The 16,866-nt window shown below is 40.4% G+C and overlaps 1 protein-coding gene across 8 annotated transcripts in view; it reads right to left on the bottom strand.

Moving 5' to 3' along the window:
• Positions 1-16,866, bottom strand: part of lrrc7 (leucine rich repeat containing 7) — a 495,776-nt gene that overhangs the window by 230,772 nt on the left and 248,138 nt on the right. For all 8 annotated transcript variants that reach the window (XM_039767825.1, XM_039767819.1, XM_039767821.1 and 5 more), the window contains exon 4: positions 13,495-13,612. In XM_039767825.1, the coding sequence (XP_039623759.1) occupies positions 13,495-13,612 (118 nt within the window). The remainder of the gene's footprint in view (positions 1-13,494; positions 13,613-16,866) is intronic.

Genomic DNA, 16,866 nt, shown 5'->3' with positions numbered 1-16,866 from the left:
TGTATAAGGGGGGCGTCAAATAAATGAACAAGACATCAAAATGTATTTTTTACATTTTTATTTCAAATTAAAATTTGCAAGCATATAATCACAACAAATGCATTATAACTAAAATTTAAATAAAACATTTCTAAGGCATAGATCTGATGATTAATATGTGCCTGCTTTAAAGTATACAGCCTGTCCAGGTTTGGTTTGATATTCGATAGACACTCTGAGCTCCTTTCCTATTTGAAGTTTGTTTTTTATGACGAGCAGTGCCGCTGCTGCTGTTTTTATAGTCGCGTATTTTCAGTCCAGAAAGTTCGAGACGTATTGGTATCTGTCACGAACATTCGGGTAACAGTAGATCAGGTGATAATGCGGAGCAACTGCACCACATTGGCAGTGTAGCCAATATTTCCAAATTGAGTTAAATAATTTGCTGCGTGTTGGTTATTTTCATGATACACTACAACTAATAATGGTATAATATTTGTCAGACGAAAATACGTTCGTCTCGGGCAGATTGACTTCATCGGTGTCCTCGTTTACGAGATTTTTAAAACTTAAAACATATTTAATCGTTTCTTTACATAAAAAAATAATTAAATAAGAATAAATAATTTATTCTTTGTTTTTGGGATTAGAATTACTACCAAAAACCACACAAGGCATTTTAACAGTTATTAAAGCACTTTAAAAAAAATAAATTGCAAATATTTCATAGAAGTTAACCGAACAGATGCAAATCTTATGGAAGTAAAAATGATAGGATACTGCGACACCACACGAGTATCATACTTTTGTTAGTTGTATCATGGGTTATTGTCATCTATCTTATATGATGCAGGGGGTGCAGAATTATTCCAGGTAGAAAAGGGGGGGCACAAAATACAAAAGTTTGAGAACCGCTGCTGTAATCAATAATTAGATCAACAATAATGAATTGTATTAATCAATTAATGAAAAAAGAACACACGGTATAAAAAAATCCACATATGCAAAGGCCCTCCCCAGCTCCCCAATGGTGATAATAAATTACAGCACTAACGGCCAAGAACTAACAGCAACATCCAAAACTTTCCAGTACAGCGGGGCAGTCGTGATGGACGTGTAAACGCAAAACCCTGTGAACGGCTTTCTGAAAGCAATGTAAAGTTTTGTCCTACCAGGTACCTGATGCAGTGTGGGATTTCAGGTGATGAAGGCACTTCCAATCAGTTCAAAATCACATGGACAGGCAGGCACAGGCCAGCACATACATCCAGACAGAAACCAAGGTGGTCAAGTTGTAATCCAGTTGTGTGTTTGAGGCATATTAATATTAAGAAACAGACGAATGATTGTTATCCCCACTGCGTCTTTAGGTTCCTTTTTAAAGGGCCCGTCTGCTCAATCTTCTTCCCAGTGACCCCCGTGCCCTTTGAAGCTGACCAATAGCGTTATACTGCCGAGGCCACTGGTTGATGTAGGACATTTTAAGTAAAGCTGCTACAAACAGAAGGACCAGATGGTGTCTCATCTACTGGATTAATATCAATAGATAAAAACTGTGGCCACTAGGATGCATAGCAGACCCCCAAACTGTTGATACCAATCGTTTTATAACAAATACTTTGCACAGACTTCTTATTTATTTATTTTTTTAATAACAAGGCAATGGGAAATCATCTCTTTCTTTTCAGTCCCTCATCTCCTCCTAGGTGAGCTTTGTCCTCCTTTTCCTGACTTCAACTCGCCTGAGTAGGCCAGAGCTCCTGTTTTTATCCTAGAACTGGGAGTACTTCATGTACCAAAACTCTGCACCCAGGAAGCTCTTCTGCTGCTATGACAGAGTGTCCCAAAGCATGAATGTCCCAAAAAACAGTTCCAAAATTGCTCACTTGGGGTGGAATTACTGTCTAACCCCAGTTAGATACACTATAAGGGTAAACACAGGGTCTTCATAAACTACAATTTTTTTTCACATTGCTACATTACACTATGAAGCACCAAAGGGCACAATGGCATAGCAGAGTTGCCAGGAAAGGCAATCCCAGGTGAACAAACTCAAAACACAGTATCCAAAGTGAAGCAAAAAAAAAAAAAAACAGAGCATAGATTCAAAATATTCAGAACTCACAAAACGCAGGAGAAACACAAGTAAACTCAGCAAAACTCCTAAGTGCATTCAAACTGAATCACAGAGCCAGAAACTGTGGAAGACCCTCTGGATTTATAGGCAGAGTGCATGTAACTGAGGGGATGCTAGTAGTACCCAGTAAGGACACCAGCAGGGATTTATGGAAGTCGTAGTCCTGAGGGACAACCCTCTCGGGGTCCTTGGGTGCTGCAAGAAGAAGCTGCAGGGAGAGGGACGTCCGTCTGACCTGGAAATGCTTCTGTCGAGTTATGCCCCAAACTGGCAGTAGTCCTGGGTCTAACATAAAAGTGAGCTTTTATGCTAAATCTTTGTGGATGATATCCGATATTGTGTAAAGTTATTGCTTTGTTGCTACTCTGGGCTCAAGTCAGGGATTCTTCATGCGTTGGAGTGCACTCTTTCTCTTTGTTGCATGATCTTTGTCAGTGCTGTGTTGCTGCTTGCCTCAGTTCAGCCATTTGCTGTGTTATCTGCAACTGCTTCTCACACCTTTTTTAGATTACTAGCATACAGCTTCGGCTTTGCAGACAGGATCTCAGACTCACAAAGAGAAGAGTTTGTTGGCTTTGGCTCTCCAAGGAAGAGCGGCTCACAGCTTTTAGGTTCATAGAGCAAATTGCAGAGGTTTTCAGTCATTTTGGTGAGTTCTCCTCCCTGAGAGAATCCCTGAACTTCACTTAACTTGCCATTCTCTGCATCTCCCTTGTTTCTTCCTTCTAGAGATGGGGTGCATGTGGTTTTACAGGAAGGTTGATTTTAAGCCTGATTGGATTAAAGTCACTTCCATCTATAAAATCAGTATCTTCTAATAGGTGAGTTTTTCTGTCTATCAGAGTTGTCATCCTTTGAATTAGAAGTCTTTATCCTTGCTTGAGTCCATTTCGCACCTACTGGCTCAAAACGTCTGCAGTGGGGCCTCTGAAGAGATGTCAGTTCAATTCTTATGTACACCTTTGTTATCAGATGAAGCAAAGGTAAATCTTAGTACAATTGGAGGAATACAAGTGCATCCCTGTTAAATCTGCTTTCTTAACAGGTCTGGTGTGCCAGGAATGCCTAGTAGAATGGGCAATGCCCACTTTGTCCTATGGTGTGAATGGGCAATTCCCTGGCACTATGATATAAAATACAACAGTGAAAAATCAGAGCCATACACATGTCAATCAGTACATTGTATGTACATTGTATTTTATCCAATGCCATCCTGTACTTTGAATACTATATTGCCATTTCTTTCAGTAGACCACAAGATGATAAAACTGTAGCTGAGATCTTACTAAACTTCCAGAGTAAAAAATCCTAGCCATACAGTAGTTGTATTCATCAGGCTCAATGTCTGCATAGATGATGTAACACATTTAATTTGGTTCCCATAGCAGCAGACCTTCCTGGAGTTTGAAGACTTCAGTCACAGTACATGAAGTACAGCACAATGACACACTTACTAATGTTCTAAACTGCAAATTCCAAAATCACTAGGAAGGGGGTGGAGCAGGTAGGTCCAAGACTCACAGCAGAGATTAGCTCTCTCAACCGGCCTGTGATTATCTGGGAATTTCCAAGAAGGAGGCTGAGGAAAATATGCAGAGGTTAGGGTGGGCTGGTCTGTCCAGCTCACCATGTTGTCAACGTGTCCAAACCTAACCATGGACCCCAAAAGGTTTCGTTTCTCCAGGAATGCTGTTAAATTTATGATTTGCTTTCGTTCAAATTTTTTACAGCTTCATTTAAGGGTTTTGAAAGGTTGGTACATTCCTCTGATAACAGCAAAAAAAAAAAAACTTAATCAAAGACATTAAATATTTTAACAACTTTTACACTATGCTATTTGGTTTTTCTGTGGCTGTCTCCATTTTGGGTTGGTTACGTACCAACACAGGACAACCATGACTTTAGAGGATATATGCAGTAGGTCAGCTCAAACCCTTTTTGATAGATAGATAGTGTGAACGCTGGCCCTGGCACAGACAGACGGACATCATATTGTCACCCACACACTGTTTATTTACAATACTATTTACAGTTTTGCTCACGTGCACCCCCAGTGCCTTCTTGCACCAATCTCCCCAAATCCAGGCCACACAGTCCTTTTGCCTTCCTGGCCGCCTCCCGTCCTCTCTCTCCAGTTCAGTCTACTTCCTCCCGACTTCCACCACCGACTGGAGGGAGGCGGCCCCTTAAATAACGCTCCCGGATGAGCCCCAGGTGTTCCCGGCATTCGCTCCTTAGCCACGCCCCAGCGTGGCGGAAGTGTCGGCTGTCTTCCTGGCAGCTCTCCGGGCGCCACATAAAGTCTTCCCCCCGGCACTTCCTGGTGTGGCGGAAGTGCCGGGCTCCCGGAATAATTAGGCACTGGGGTGCCGCCTGGCGGTGACCACGGGCCCCAACAGGGCTGGGCTTCCAAGCCCTCCACCCGTGGTCCCCAACAGAACCAGGACGGACGCCCCCTCGCGGTCTGGAGGAGGCACAAGCCCTCCTCTCGTCCTCCTAGATAGATAGATAGATAGATAGATAGATAGATAGATAGATAGATAGATAGATAGATAGATAGATAGATACTTTATTAATCCCAAGAGGAAATCTACATACTCCAGCAGCAGTATACTGATAAAAAACAATATTAAATTAAAGAGTGATAAAAATGCAGGTAAAAACAGACAATAACTTTGTATAATGTTAACGTTTATCCCCCTGGGTGGAACTGAAGAGTCTGAGGGGTCTCCTCAGTCTGTCCGTGGAGCAGGATGGTGATAGCAGTCTGTTGCTGAAGCTGCTCCTCTGTCTGGAGATGATCCTGTTCAGTGGGTGCAGTGGATTCTCCATGATTGACAGGAGCCTGCTCAGCGCCCGTCGCTCTGCCACGGATGTCAAACTGTCCAGCTCCGTGCCTACAATAGAGCCTGCCTTCCTCACTAGTTTGTCCAGGCGTGAGGCATCCTTCTTCTTTATGCTGCTTCCCCAGCACACCACCGTGTAGAAGAGGGCGCTCGCCACAACCATCTGATAGAACATCTGCAGCATTTTATTGCAGATGTTGAAGGACGCCAGCCTTCTAAGGAATGTATAGTCGGCTCTGTCCTATCTTGCACAGAGGATCAGTTTTGGCAGTCCAGTCCAATTTATCAAACAGCTGCACTCCCAGGTATTTATCGGTCTGCACCCTCTGCACAGTCACCTCTGATGATCACGGGGTCCATGAGTGTCCTGGTCATCCTAAAATCCACCACCAGTTCCTTGGTTTTGCTGGTGTTCAGGTGTAGGTGGTTTGAGTCACACCAAAAGTCCTTGATTAGGTTCCTCTACTCCTCCTCCTGCCCACTCCTGATGCAGCCCACGACAGCAGTGTCGTCAGTGAACTTTTGCACGTGGCAGGACTCCGAGTTGTATTGCAAGTCCGATGTATATAGAGAGAAAGTCCAGTCCCCTGCGGCACTCCTGTGTTGCTGACCACAATGTCAGACCTGCAGTTCCCGAGACGCACATACTGAGGTCTGTCTGTAAGATAGTCCACGATCCATGCGACCAGGTATGAATCTACTCCCATCTCTGTCAGCTTGTCCCTAAAGAACAGAGGTTGGATGGTGTTGAAGGTGCTAGAGAAGTCCAGAAACATAATTACACGATTACCTCAGTTTGTATATAGAAACCTTGATTGTTATTACTGTATTTTTGTTTATCGATTTACTGGTTAAGACCCTTTGTTTTGATTCTTTTGACTTTGATTTTTGAAGCTACTTTTAGGCCTGATTGACTTTGATATTTGGTTAACACGTTTGACATTAACATTTCTTCTCATGGTCCTTGTTAATAAAAGTCTGCTTCAAATTTTTCTGCAACTAGTTTTTGTTTTCATTTTCTCTGGTGTGAAGTGACCATGTCTCAATTATAATTTTAATGGACTTAAATTGACCAAATTGTATCTTAAGGCATTCACACGTGAGCGTTGTTCAGTCAATGTTCACCTGTGTGCTCAGAATGGGGATGGAGAAGGTGAAGGATGTTATTTACTTCATAAAGAGCTAAACATATTTTCTTATTTAAGAAGTACCACTGACACATCTTAAAAATTCAGTGTTAAAACAGTGTGGCAGACAACCGAGGACGCCTGGAGAAGGGAAGGACAGGCAATATATCCCCTAGAATGCAACAGGGCAGCCCCTTGGTTTGCATCGGGGCTTGGGAGCTCAACCCTGTTGGGGCCCATGGCCACAGCCAAGGGGCACTTGGGCAATTCTGGAGCCCCGGACTGCAGCACTCCTGCCACACTCAGAGGTGCTGCCGGGAAGATTGTCAGGGAGCACCTGGAGCACATCTGGGTGAACTATAAAAGGGGCCACCTCACTCCATTCGGAAAGGGAGGTGGAAGTAAGAGAGAAGAAAGAAGGGAAAAGGAAAGAAAGGACATGGGGCCATTTGTGCCGGTTAGTGCATTGTGTTGTGCTAAGGACTGAGAAAAATAAAATGTGTGTGTTTTTGGGATGTTTGTTTCATGGTCTGTTTGTGCCCAGGCTGAATCACCACAACAGATAATAAGACTCAGTTCAACACACTCAATAATACCAATTGATCGAGAAATGCACGACGCATGGAAATCCTGTATGACGCTGTGAGGACAAGCCCTGCGGTGCCACTCTGCCTATTTGATAAAATATCTGTAATAAACTTTAACTGATTAAAACTAAATATATACCTATAACGCTTGCTGAATTCTTGTCATTTGATTGCAAGCTATGCACCTTAACCCGTTTCTCAACAGTTGTCACTAGAAGGCCGATGCACGCTCATGCACAACAACGTCACAATTGTAATGAGCTGCTTCATCCAGGTGGAAGCAGTGACTTCTTTTAAAATTGCTCACAAAATGCTCTTTCATTATGTCTTTTAGCAGAGCTCTATGAGCGTTACCATTGATTTGGAACAAGAGTTTGGCAGAAAACGCTTGAAAACTGCTAACATGCTGCTAAAAGAGTTAGGTATGAACAGTGTCATTGAAAACTTACCTTTATAAGCAGTTTAAGGGCATTCCGGTCAAGAGTAAAATGCTACAAAAATACTTAGGTGTGAATGTGTGTGTGTTCAACCCCATGTATAGGTTCATTATGTAAATTATAAATGACTTAATTGTTGTGAGCGGCACGTTGGCGCAGTGGTAGCACTGCTGCCTCGCAGTAAGGAGACCTGGGTTCGCTTACTTTAAAATGGCCTTTTTATAACTTCAGTTTAACTTAATCCTGATACTCTGTATGTTCAATTCTTCATAATAACTATTCACAGTGGCTCTAAAATCCATACTGACCCCTACTCTCTCTTCTGTTTCTTTTTCCGGTTTCTTTGGTGGCGGCCTGCGCCACCACCACCTACTCAAAGCATCATGATGCACCAACATTGATGGACTGAAAGCCAGAAGTCTATGTGACCATCATCATCAGGTCCTTCCATGAAAACCCTAAATACAAAGAGGACTGTTTGACTTATGTTAGGTAGATTGCCCAGAGGGGACTGGGTGGTCTCTTGGTCTGGAACCCCTACAGATTTTTTTTTTTTCTCCAGCCTTTGGAGTTTTTTTTTGTTTTTTCTGTCCACCCTGGCCATCGGACCTTACTCTTATTCTATGTTAATTAATGTTGACTTATGTTTATCTTTTATTGTGTCTTCTATTTTTCTATTCATTTTGTAAAGCACTTTGAGCTACATTTTTTTGTATGAATATGTGCTATATAAATAAATGTTGATTGATTGATTGATTGAGTGTGCCTGTTCTCCCTGTGTCTGCTCCGGTTTCCTCTCACAATCCAAAGACATGCAGGTTAGGCGCATTGGCGATCCTAAGTTGTGCTTGGTGTGTGTGCCCTGCGGTGGGTTGGCGCCTTGTGCTGTCTGGGATTGGCTCTAGCAGACCCCTTGTAACCCTGTGTTAGGATATAGGTGGTTGGACAATGGCTGACTTAATTATTGCTGTCATTGTTTAAAAGCTAGAAACTTGCAAGTGCTCTGACCCTGAACTGCTGCTGATCTCACCGGTTAATCCCTCGCAGCACGCTATTGGTTATCACAAAAAGGAGTGAGCATGGCTGTGCTGGAAAGTCATCACGCAGTTGGTAAATTTGACATTCCAAGCTTTTTACGGTCACATCGTCCAGTGACAAGATCAATACTGTAGTCTGACATACCCCATAACTAGAAGTCAAGTAATTTGACATTGGCTTAAAGCAGCATGGATAATTTTCTTCTGTAAACTGTTGTGTTTTAGCAGTATTGTCAAAATATACACAAGGATTGATTTTGGTTGGTCTCTTCCATTGTGAGAGATGGATATCTAAGATGGTGGCAGTGGTGTTTATTTTGCCCCTTTTTTTACCTAATCAAGATAACCTGAATTTCATTAATCTAAGAGGAATCGCTAACAAGTATATTAAAAAAAGATATAAAGATCCACCATACTTAAGTTCAAGTTCATTATATGGCCTAGCACAGACTGAGCTTGAGGAGACAGGCAAAGTAATGGATCAGCCGGGGCCTCATAACGCAGCATCCATTCTGGCGATTGTAGGAATAAAAATTGGAGTGAGGAGGGCAATGAAAAATCACCTGCTTTCGAGCAGCATACAGTATCTGAATCCCACTGTCAACTACTACTAACAGCCCCTGGTGGTCAGCAGCACCAACTCTCTCTGGATACGCGACTCTGCCTTCTCAGTACAGAGAAACAAAGTGTCTGAGTTGAACGTATTGATTACTGTACTCAGGGGGGTTATAAAAGGACGATATAGAGGATAAATTTTAAAATAGAATCGCTCTGAAATCTCTTTTTCCTCATTTGAAAAGTATACTTTAAAATGTGTGCAGTTACTAAGTGTTGTGATCAAGGCTGAATTTTAGGGTCCTATTGCTTTTTTTGTATTAAATGGCATTTTACAAAACCATCATTAGGGTAGCATCTCACATTTCTAGGGGCGTGGCCTCTGGTGTCATGACCTCGAGTTCACTGTCACAATGGGATAAAAGGTCATCCGATCTGCGGATAAATCCTGTCCTCTTTGAGGGCTGAATATTTTTTCCAAAAAACAGTTTCTGAAAAGCGATGGTTTCACACAGAAATCAACATAAAACGTCTGTTGCTGCATGCTGTGGCTGCCGGTTTGCCAAGAATGTGCAGCAGGTTTGCTGCCAGGCTGTCTTTGAGCGGCTGGGGCAACAGCAGCAGCGATCACGGTCTCAGCGCACTGCAATGTGGTTTCTACCTCTTGTCATTGTTAAGTGGCAGTTCTACCTGGTGAACATTGTCAGTACAACGATTACCTGGGGACCAATCAGCTGAAGCTGGAACCTCACATTCGTTTTCGATCACTTGTATCAAAATCAGAGTCCGACAAGTCATAGTCCACTTCAAAGATAATAGGCAAAATGTTGTCTGCGGAGTATTTTGCTTTACACATTTGATTTGCTCTCTTGCCAGATGTCAGTCCCATTTTTGCCGTTGTTTGCGCCTTGCTACTCATGCGAGCGCAGGAAATCTCGGTCAGACCAATGAATCTAACATTCCTTCAGGCAACGAGAGTCCAACTAAAACTTAACAGTTGGTTTTGTCACAGTTTACAGTTGATTACCATCGTCAACTCCTCCTTTTGACAAAAGTCAACATCAGCCCTGAAAGAGTTAAATAGACACACACACACACACACACAAAAGTTATCTTGTTTATTCTCTGTGTCTTGCCTGGTTTTGACGTCTAACCTGATTTTTGACATTTTTGTCCGGGTTTCGGTCGTTTCAGTTATATTGTATTTGTTTTACATCTCACAGTTTGTTTCAAAAAATTAGTTATCTCTTTCTTGCTGAGCCAGGACAATAAAGGTTAAGAGTTAAAATGGATATTGGCCAAAAAGTTGTATCCACCCTTGTCTACGGCAGTATGAGGTGCAAAAAGGATGAAAGTATTTCTAAATTAATACATTCAAATGTTAAACTGTGTTCCAAAGGAAAAAAAAAGCTATTTTAATTCATTTAGATCCCCCTTAAGAGAATTGTTACTATGGTAACAGTTTAAACTTAATAGGGTTGATGTACATAAATGTGTGTGTGTGTGTGTGAGAGAGAGAGAGAGAGAGAGAGGATGCAGTTATTTCTGAATGTTTGCATGTGTGTAGTTAGGTGTTTTAAAATGCAGAGGACATAAGTGTGTGAATGAAGGTCAGAGGAAGTACAGTTGATGAATAATGCATGGGAGAAATGATTTCAAGAGAAGACAGAAAAAAATGATAAATGAAGGTATGAAAATGCAAAAGTCTGTATCAAAAAGAAAAGGAAAACTGCTTGCATTAGGAAAGAAGTAAAAAAGATGTACAAAATAATAATATATACCATAAGCAAGACCCCCTTACCCACATCGAAATTCTTGAATAAACAGATCAAAGTATGATTCCATTTATTTAAAAAACGCAGCTCCAGCATGCAGGGTGAACTAAATGAGTTATATTGAGCTGCCATAAACTTGAATTCAGGCAAGCAATTGCCATCCAGAATTCCAGTTAATCTGTTTAGAGCTTCCAAAAATAGTAGGGGAATCAGAGACACAATGATGATAAGATGATGATGGGAGTTATAAAATAATGGGATAAGACTTCCTCACTATTATTGTTCATCCATCCATCCATCTATCCTCTTCTGCTTATCCGAGATCGGGTCGCGGAGACAGCAGCTTGAGCAGAGATGCCCAGACTTCTCTCTCCTTGGCCACTTCTTCTAGCTCTTCCAGGAGAATCCCAAGGCGTTTCCAGGCCAGCCAAGAGACATAGTCCCTCCAGCGTGTCCTGGGTCTTCCTCAGGGCCTCCTCTATGTGTTATACATGCCCAGAACACCTCACCATGGAGGCGTCCTGGAGGCATCCTGATCAGATGCCCGAGCCACCTCATGTGACTCCTCTCGATGCGGAGGAGCAGCGGCTCTACTCTGAGCCCCTCCCGGATGACTGAGCTTCTCACCATATCTTTAAGGGAAAGCCCAGACACCCTGCCGAGGAAACTCATTTCAGCCGCTTGTATTCGCGATCTCGTTCTTTCGGTCACTACCCACAGCTCATGACCATAGGTGAGGGTAGGAGCGTAGATCGACCGGTAAATTGAGAGCTTTGCCTTATGGCTCAGCTCCTTTTTTACCACGACAGACTGGCAGAGCCTGCATCACTGTGAACGCCGCACCGATCCGCCTGTCGAGTTTATGAATAGAATTGATGACAAAGGGCAGCCCTGGAGGAGTCCAACTCTCACTGGAAATGGTAATGCAAGGTAATGCATATGGAATCATGAAAAAATTCCACCACCATTTTCGACCTCCCTAAGTGCAAAAATATAATTTTAATATAAAGTTTAATTATAAATATATATATTATAAATAGAGATAAATGATTGTGTATTGATATTATCAATTAGTTTTGATGAGAAACAAAGAGATATGATATTTGAGGTATATTGTACAACTGGAAGTGGTTCTGAAGGACCTATTCCTCTCAGTGTATGAGAAAGTCAAGGGAAGCACACTCCCAATTTTTCTTATTTCTATTCTTCATACGTCGTTATTTTTTTATCCTTTTTGTGGTTTTGTCTGGCCAGGCTTTACTTTGGCATTTGATAGCCCCCTTTTATCCAGAATAGACAACACCTATTAATTCAGAGAAGTTCGCTTACACATAAAATAACTATTTCTAAAAAAATGTCTACAATAATGTCACAAATGAATGCCAAGGAAAATTTGCAGTGGCATTGTGTCATTCTTGGAAGTGTTATAAGCTGTTTTTTGTTCTCTTGTGTGATTAGGTATTGGTTTATCAGTTTATTGACCATTTTTTTGTATCAATTATTCATTGACAATTTTAAAAAACAGTACATAAAAAAGTGCACAGAATAGACTTTACCCTACTTCCTGTAAGTACTAAGGGTCTTGAAGCTGATCGTCTTTTGGACTTTTGCATATTAGGCATCCCAGACATTTTTCACCACAAGTTTGATTTTTTCAGGTTTTTGAAGTTGCTATTTGAATTTTTTTGGTTTGTTGATTTTTGGATACATCATTTTGGTTTTCTTTTTTAGTTTTTGTATTTCTTTTACGTCTAGTTTCCTGTCTCTGCATTTCTTTAAATTTTATATTTTTAAATTAGCGTTTTGATTTTTGTGTTGAATTTTGTATTATTTTATTACATTTTTGAGTTTTTGAATATCATTATTGTGATTACCAGAACACAATATAAAGATGTGAAGCTTCTACAGTAGGGCTGAAAACAAGCCAGCATCTAACTGAGTCAGCCTAAAAGAAGCTTGCCTTCCAACAACCTGAGTGACCACTCAAAATGCTGGCTTCAGCCTACACCTGGCATTCTGGATTCAAAATACTCAAAAATATAAGGACAGACTCAAAAAATAATCAGAATGACCCATTAGGGAAGGGATTACCATCAACCCCTGGCTTGTACAGACTAATGCAATAAAAAGTCTTTAAAAAAGTAGAACAAAATACTCAAAAAAAATATTAAAAATCAAGCAAAAGGATTTGAGTAAAAGGCATTCCTGAAAAAAAGACCAATCCACGATCCATAAATTGTAATCCAAGAAACATAAGCACAATTAAATCACAAATCAGAGAGCCAGACAAAGAAACAGCAAATCTACCTCACCCAACTCCAAAGTGCATACAATGTACTGCTGAGGAACTGCCGGTCCCTGTGAGCCTTTATAGGGCCTTGAGCAGTCTCTTAATGAAGATAACAGGTAGCCTCACCCACAAAGCACAAGCAACATGGCAGAACACGCATATAAAACATGGAAACTAAATAATAAATGAAATCAATAAAAAGTTCATTATACAAATAATAAATAACTATATTAGCATAAATGAATAAAGAAAGGACAAAAAATTAAAAAGGAGTTATAAAAGGAATTTAAACTAAAGCCAGGATAGTGACACTGGCTTAGACCTAACAATTATTACTTATTTTAAAAATCAAATAAATGAAAGTTTTGATGTGTCCAGGGTTTTTGACAATATCTCTTTTCTTAATGCACTTTTTTTGTGCACAGATCGTATGCATGAATATGTGGGCTGTCTGTGTCATTCGTTGTTCCTTTAACAAAATATCTTTCCACTTGCAAAATAATTAAGGAAGTTAACATGTAGAGAAAAGCCAAGCAAAACGACACAGAAACTTTATTAAAAATATTGATGAAAATTTTTTTTGGTGACAATCCACCACAGTATACCAGTTGGTTTAACTTGTCCATTCTTCGATCTCTGCATGATGCCCCCCTGGCAAACACAGCAATACGAGCACAGCAATCAGTAATCAGTAAGACACAGGACACAGTCATTCCAGCCTTACCATTTTTACTAATGTCGAGCTCCTTAAGGTTCACAAGGCTGGCAATGGTTGTTGGCAGGTTGGAAAGATCATTGTCAGGCATACTCAGTTTTCGCAGTGCTTGGCAGTTGAACAATTGCTGAAATTAGAGAGAGAAACAAAGTGTATGCATTAATTATCCAACTTTATCAGATGGACATAAATTATAGAATACTTCCTGGCTAGGGCGGCATTTCACATCTCTGACAATAAGACAGCTTTCAAATAAAAGACATAGCTCTCCACTCCATAATACACAACATCTTTAAAGAGATGCTCTCCCTTAGTGGAGTTTCATACATTTGTATGGAGCAGGCATGTCTTGTGTGTATCTAAAACAGAATATGTACAGTAAAGAGGTCAGATCACTTGTCATCTAAATTTAAATCAGCCCAGTATGTAGTCTGTGCTGGACTGACAACCTGCCCAGGATGGGATTCTGGTGGAATTCATGCTCACCTTGATAAACAAGTTGGTAGATAGATAGATAGATAGATAGATAGATAGATAGATAGATAGATAGATAGATAGATAGATAGATAGATAGATAGATAGATAGATAGATAGATAGATAGATAGATAGATATGGAAGCTACTATAAGATAGATAGATAGATAGATATGGAAGCTACTATAAGATAGATAGATAGATAGATAGATAGATAGATAGATAGATAGATAGATAGATAGATAGATAGATAGATAGATAGATAGATAGATAAATTTGTAATGCAAAATATGAGATTTACAGAAATCTTATGTTCATTAAAGGATACAGGTTTTCTTCACACACTTGACCTTTTAATAAGGGATATATATATATATTTGGAAACCTGGTTAGGACATATGCACACATACTCTCCATAACTATTCCAGATTTTATTGTCTCACAATATAGTTTTAATGATCAACGTAAAAAAACGACAATGCAAGAAAATGCACTAAAATGTGACTTTTGTGGCAGTGTGTAATACTTTTTATTGCCCCAGTAATAAGGCTGGATTGTAATATCCTAGAAATTGTACTTGTTCAGGAAGCGAGGAGGCACCATTACCAACTGTCTTGTCTCTTTTTCTACCAACAGTTCTGAGAGGATGCCCAGTGAAGGTAACAGACTCTACTCCTTCCGGTACAGGGACTATAACAAAAGGCTACTACCAGAAGGAGGTGTCTCATTTGGGTACAAGCCACCCACCAGATGGAGTTTCATTCTGAAGCTTGACAACTCTTCTGAGGCCCTTTTCTCCAGCCAACGGTTGAAGCTGCATTTTGTTGCTTTCCGTATTATCATACATCTGTTATTTTGTTTCAAATGATCATTTCAGCAAACATGTGACCCAGCTGGCACCCTATACATTCCTCTTGGTTGATAACATATATATTGTGACCGCTAGGGGGTGCCACTGAGCTCCAAACCACAGACACAATATCACCCAACACAATTTCGGGTTTAAATAAAGAATCTGTATTCCTCACCAACACTCTTTAGTGAACACAGCCAAAATGACAGAAGTATGACCACTAGATTCTTTTTCTCCTTCAGCCCTCCTGATAAGTGTCGCCCACTACCTCCCGACGCTGACTCAATGAGGTGAGGAGAAGTGGATCCTTTTATATCCGACTCGGGAGTACTTTTAGTGCTAGGACATGGTCCTTTGAAAGTACTTTTGGGTCAGGGGGGAAGAACCACAAAGCAGGGATTTAAACCCCTGCATCACCCTTAGGTGGCACCCACAGAACCCAAAAGGGATGTACTCCAGGATCACCAGTTACCAGCATGCCCAGTGGGTATACAAATGGCTACCTAATCAAAAAATATTCAGCAGTCATCACAGCTTATTCATCGTTCTGGTCCCCTGGCTGGGTAAGAATCCCTGTTCAATCCTAACCAGGATTCCAAATATATATATATATACTGTATCCCTTATTAAAAAGTCAAGTGTGTGAAAAAAAACTGTGATCCTTTTATGAACATAAGATTTCTGTAACTCTCAATTTTTGAATTAAAAATTTTCATTGACTTCTGTGCCCAAGTGAATGACAGACTTTAATATTTTAAAAAATAAAGCAAAAAACCATTTTGTATTTAATTGAACACCAGAGACACGGAGAATTTGTATCTGACTTTTAATACAACGACATTATGTGTTGCACTTTTAAAATTATTTTCATCTCATAGAAAGTCTCCTGAGGATGTAATCCTGTATCTTAACATATTATTAAATACAAACTGACATCTAATGTGAACTATAAACTAAGATATTCAAAGGAAAAGCCAAGTATTTTAAAAATATAGTAAATGTAAGAAAAACGCTTAAGATAACCGAAGTCTAGCACAATCTGTTCAATATTTTATAGTAAAAATCTTTACTACTAAATAATTTTAATAGCAGCATTCATTTTAAATACCCACCCTGTCTAAGAAATGTTGACGTTCTTTCTTCCATTTAGGGTCATGCTATCCCAGGAGGAACCAGCCCTGAATGAGGGCCACTCAAACTAATTTTAATTTGGGCAATTAACCTAATAATTATTCAATTTTTATAGCCCTTTTCCAACTACTTAAAGTGCTTTACATATTTAGTGGGGAACTACTTCACCCCCCACTAATGTGTAGCCCCCCATCCTGAATGATGTCACCCAGTATTATATTATTAGGTGCAAGCCTGTTCAGGCCCAGCTAGTAGTTGGATGGGAGGCCATCTAGGAAAAGCTTAGGTTGCTGCTGGCAGAGGTGTTGGTGTGGCCAGCAGGGGGCGCTTAACCTGTGGTCTGAATGTGGATCCCAAGGCAGTGACAGAGACAGCGTGCTGTAAAAATGGCGCCGTCCTTCGGATGAGACATAAAACCGAGGTCCTAACTCTCTGTGGTCATAAAGAGTAGGGTGTTCCCCAAAGTCCTGGCTAAACTGCAGGTTATGGCCTTGCTCATTCTAGCCCCCTAATCATTTCCTGTCCATTATTGGCTCTCTCATTCTTTCACAACTTCAAAACCTAGTAGCTAATGTTTGGTTAGCATACTGGTGCCATAATGGCTGCCATTACATCATCTAGGTGGGTGCTACATATTGGTCGCTCCTCTCAGTTTATGTTAAACACTTTGATTACCAAGAAAAAGTGCTGTATAAATGTACTTAATTAATGAATTAAATATATATTAATTAATCTAAGGTAAAGCACGAGACTGCTGAATGTTGAATCCGCATATCCTGTTTTCCATTTCTGTTCAACGATGGGTATTATTTAATCCTTATCGGTAAAACCAGAAGATAGGGAAGGGGAAATCCTCTTGTATTTTATTTCAATAGTAGCCAAAGTTCATGATTAATAAATGTAAAGCTGGAGAAGTGAGCAAT

This window comes from Polypterus senegalus, chromosome 10 (genome assembly GCF_016835505.1).
Source record: "Polypterus senegalus isolate Bchr_013 chromosome 10, ASM1683550v1, whole genome shotgun sequence".
Lineage (NCBI taxonomy): Eukaryota > Metazoa > Chordata > Cladistia > Polypteriformes > Polypteridae > Polypterus > Polypterus senegalus.
The sequence above is the reverse complement of the archived record's forward strand: the minus strand, read 5'-3'. Positions and strand labels throughout refer to the sequence as shown.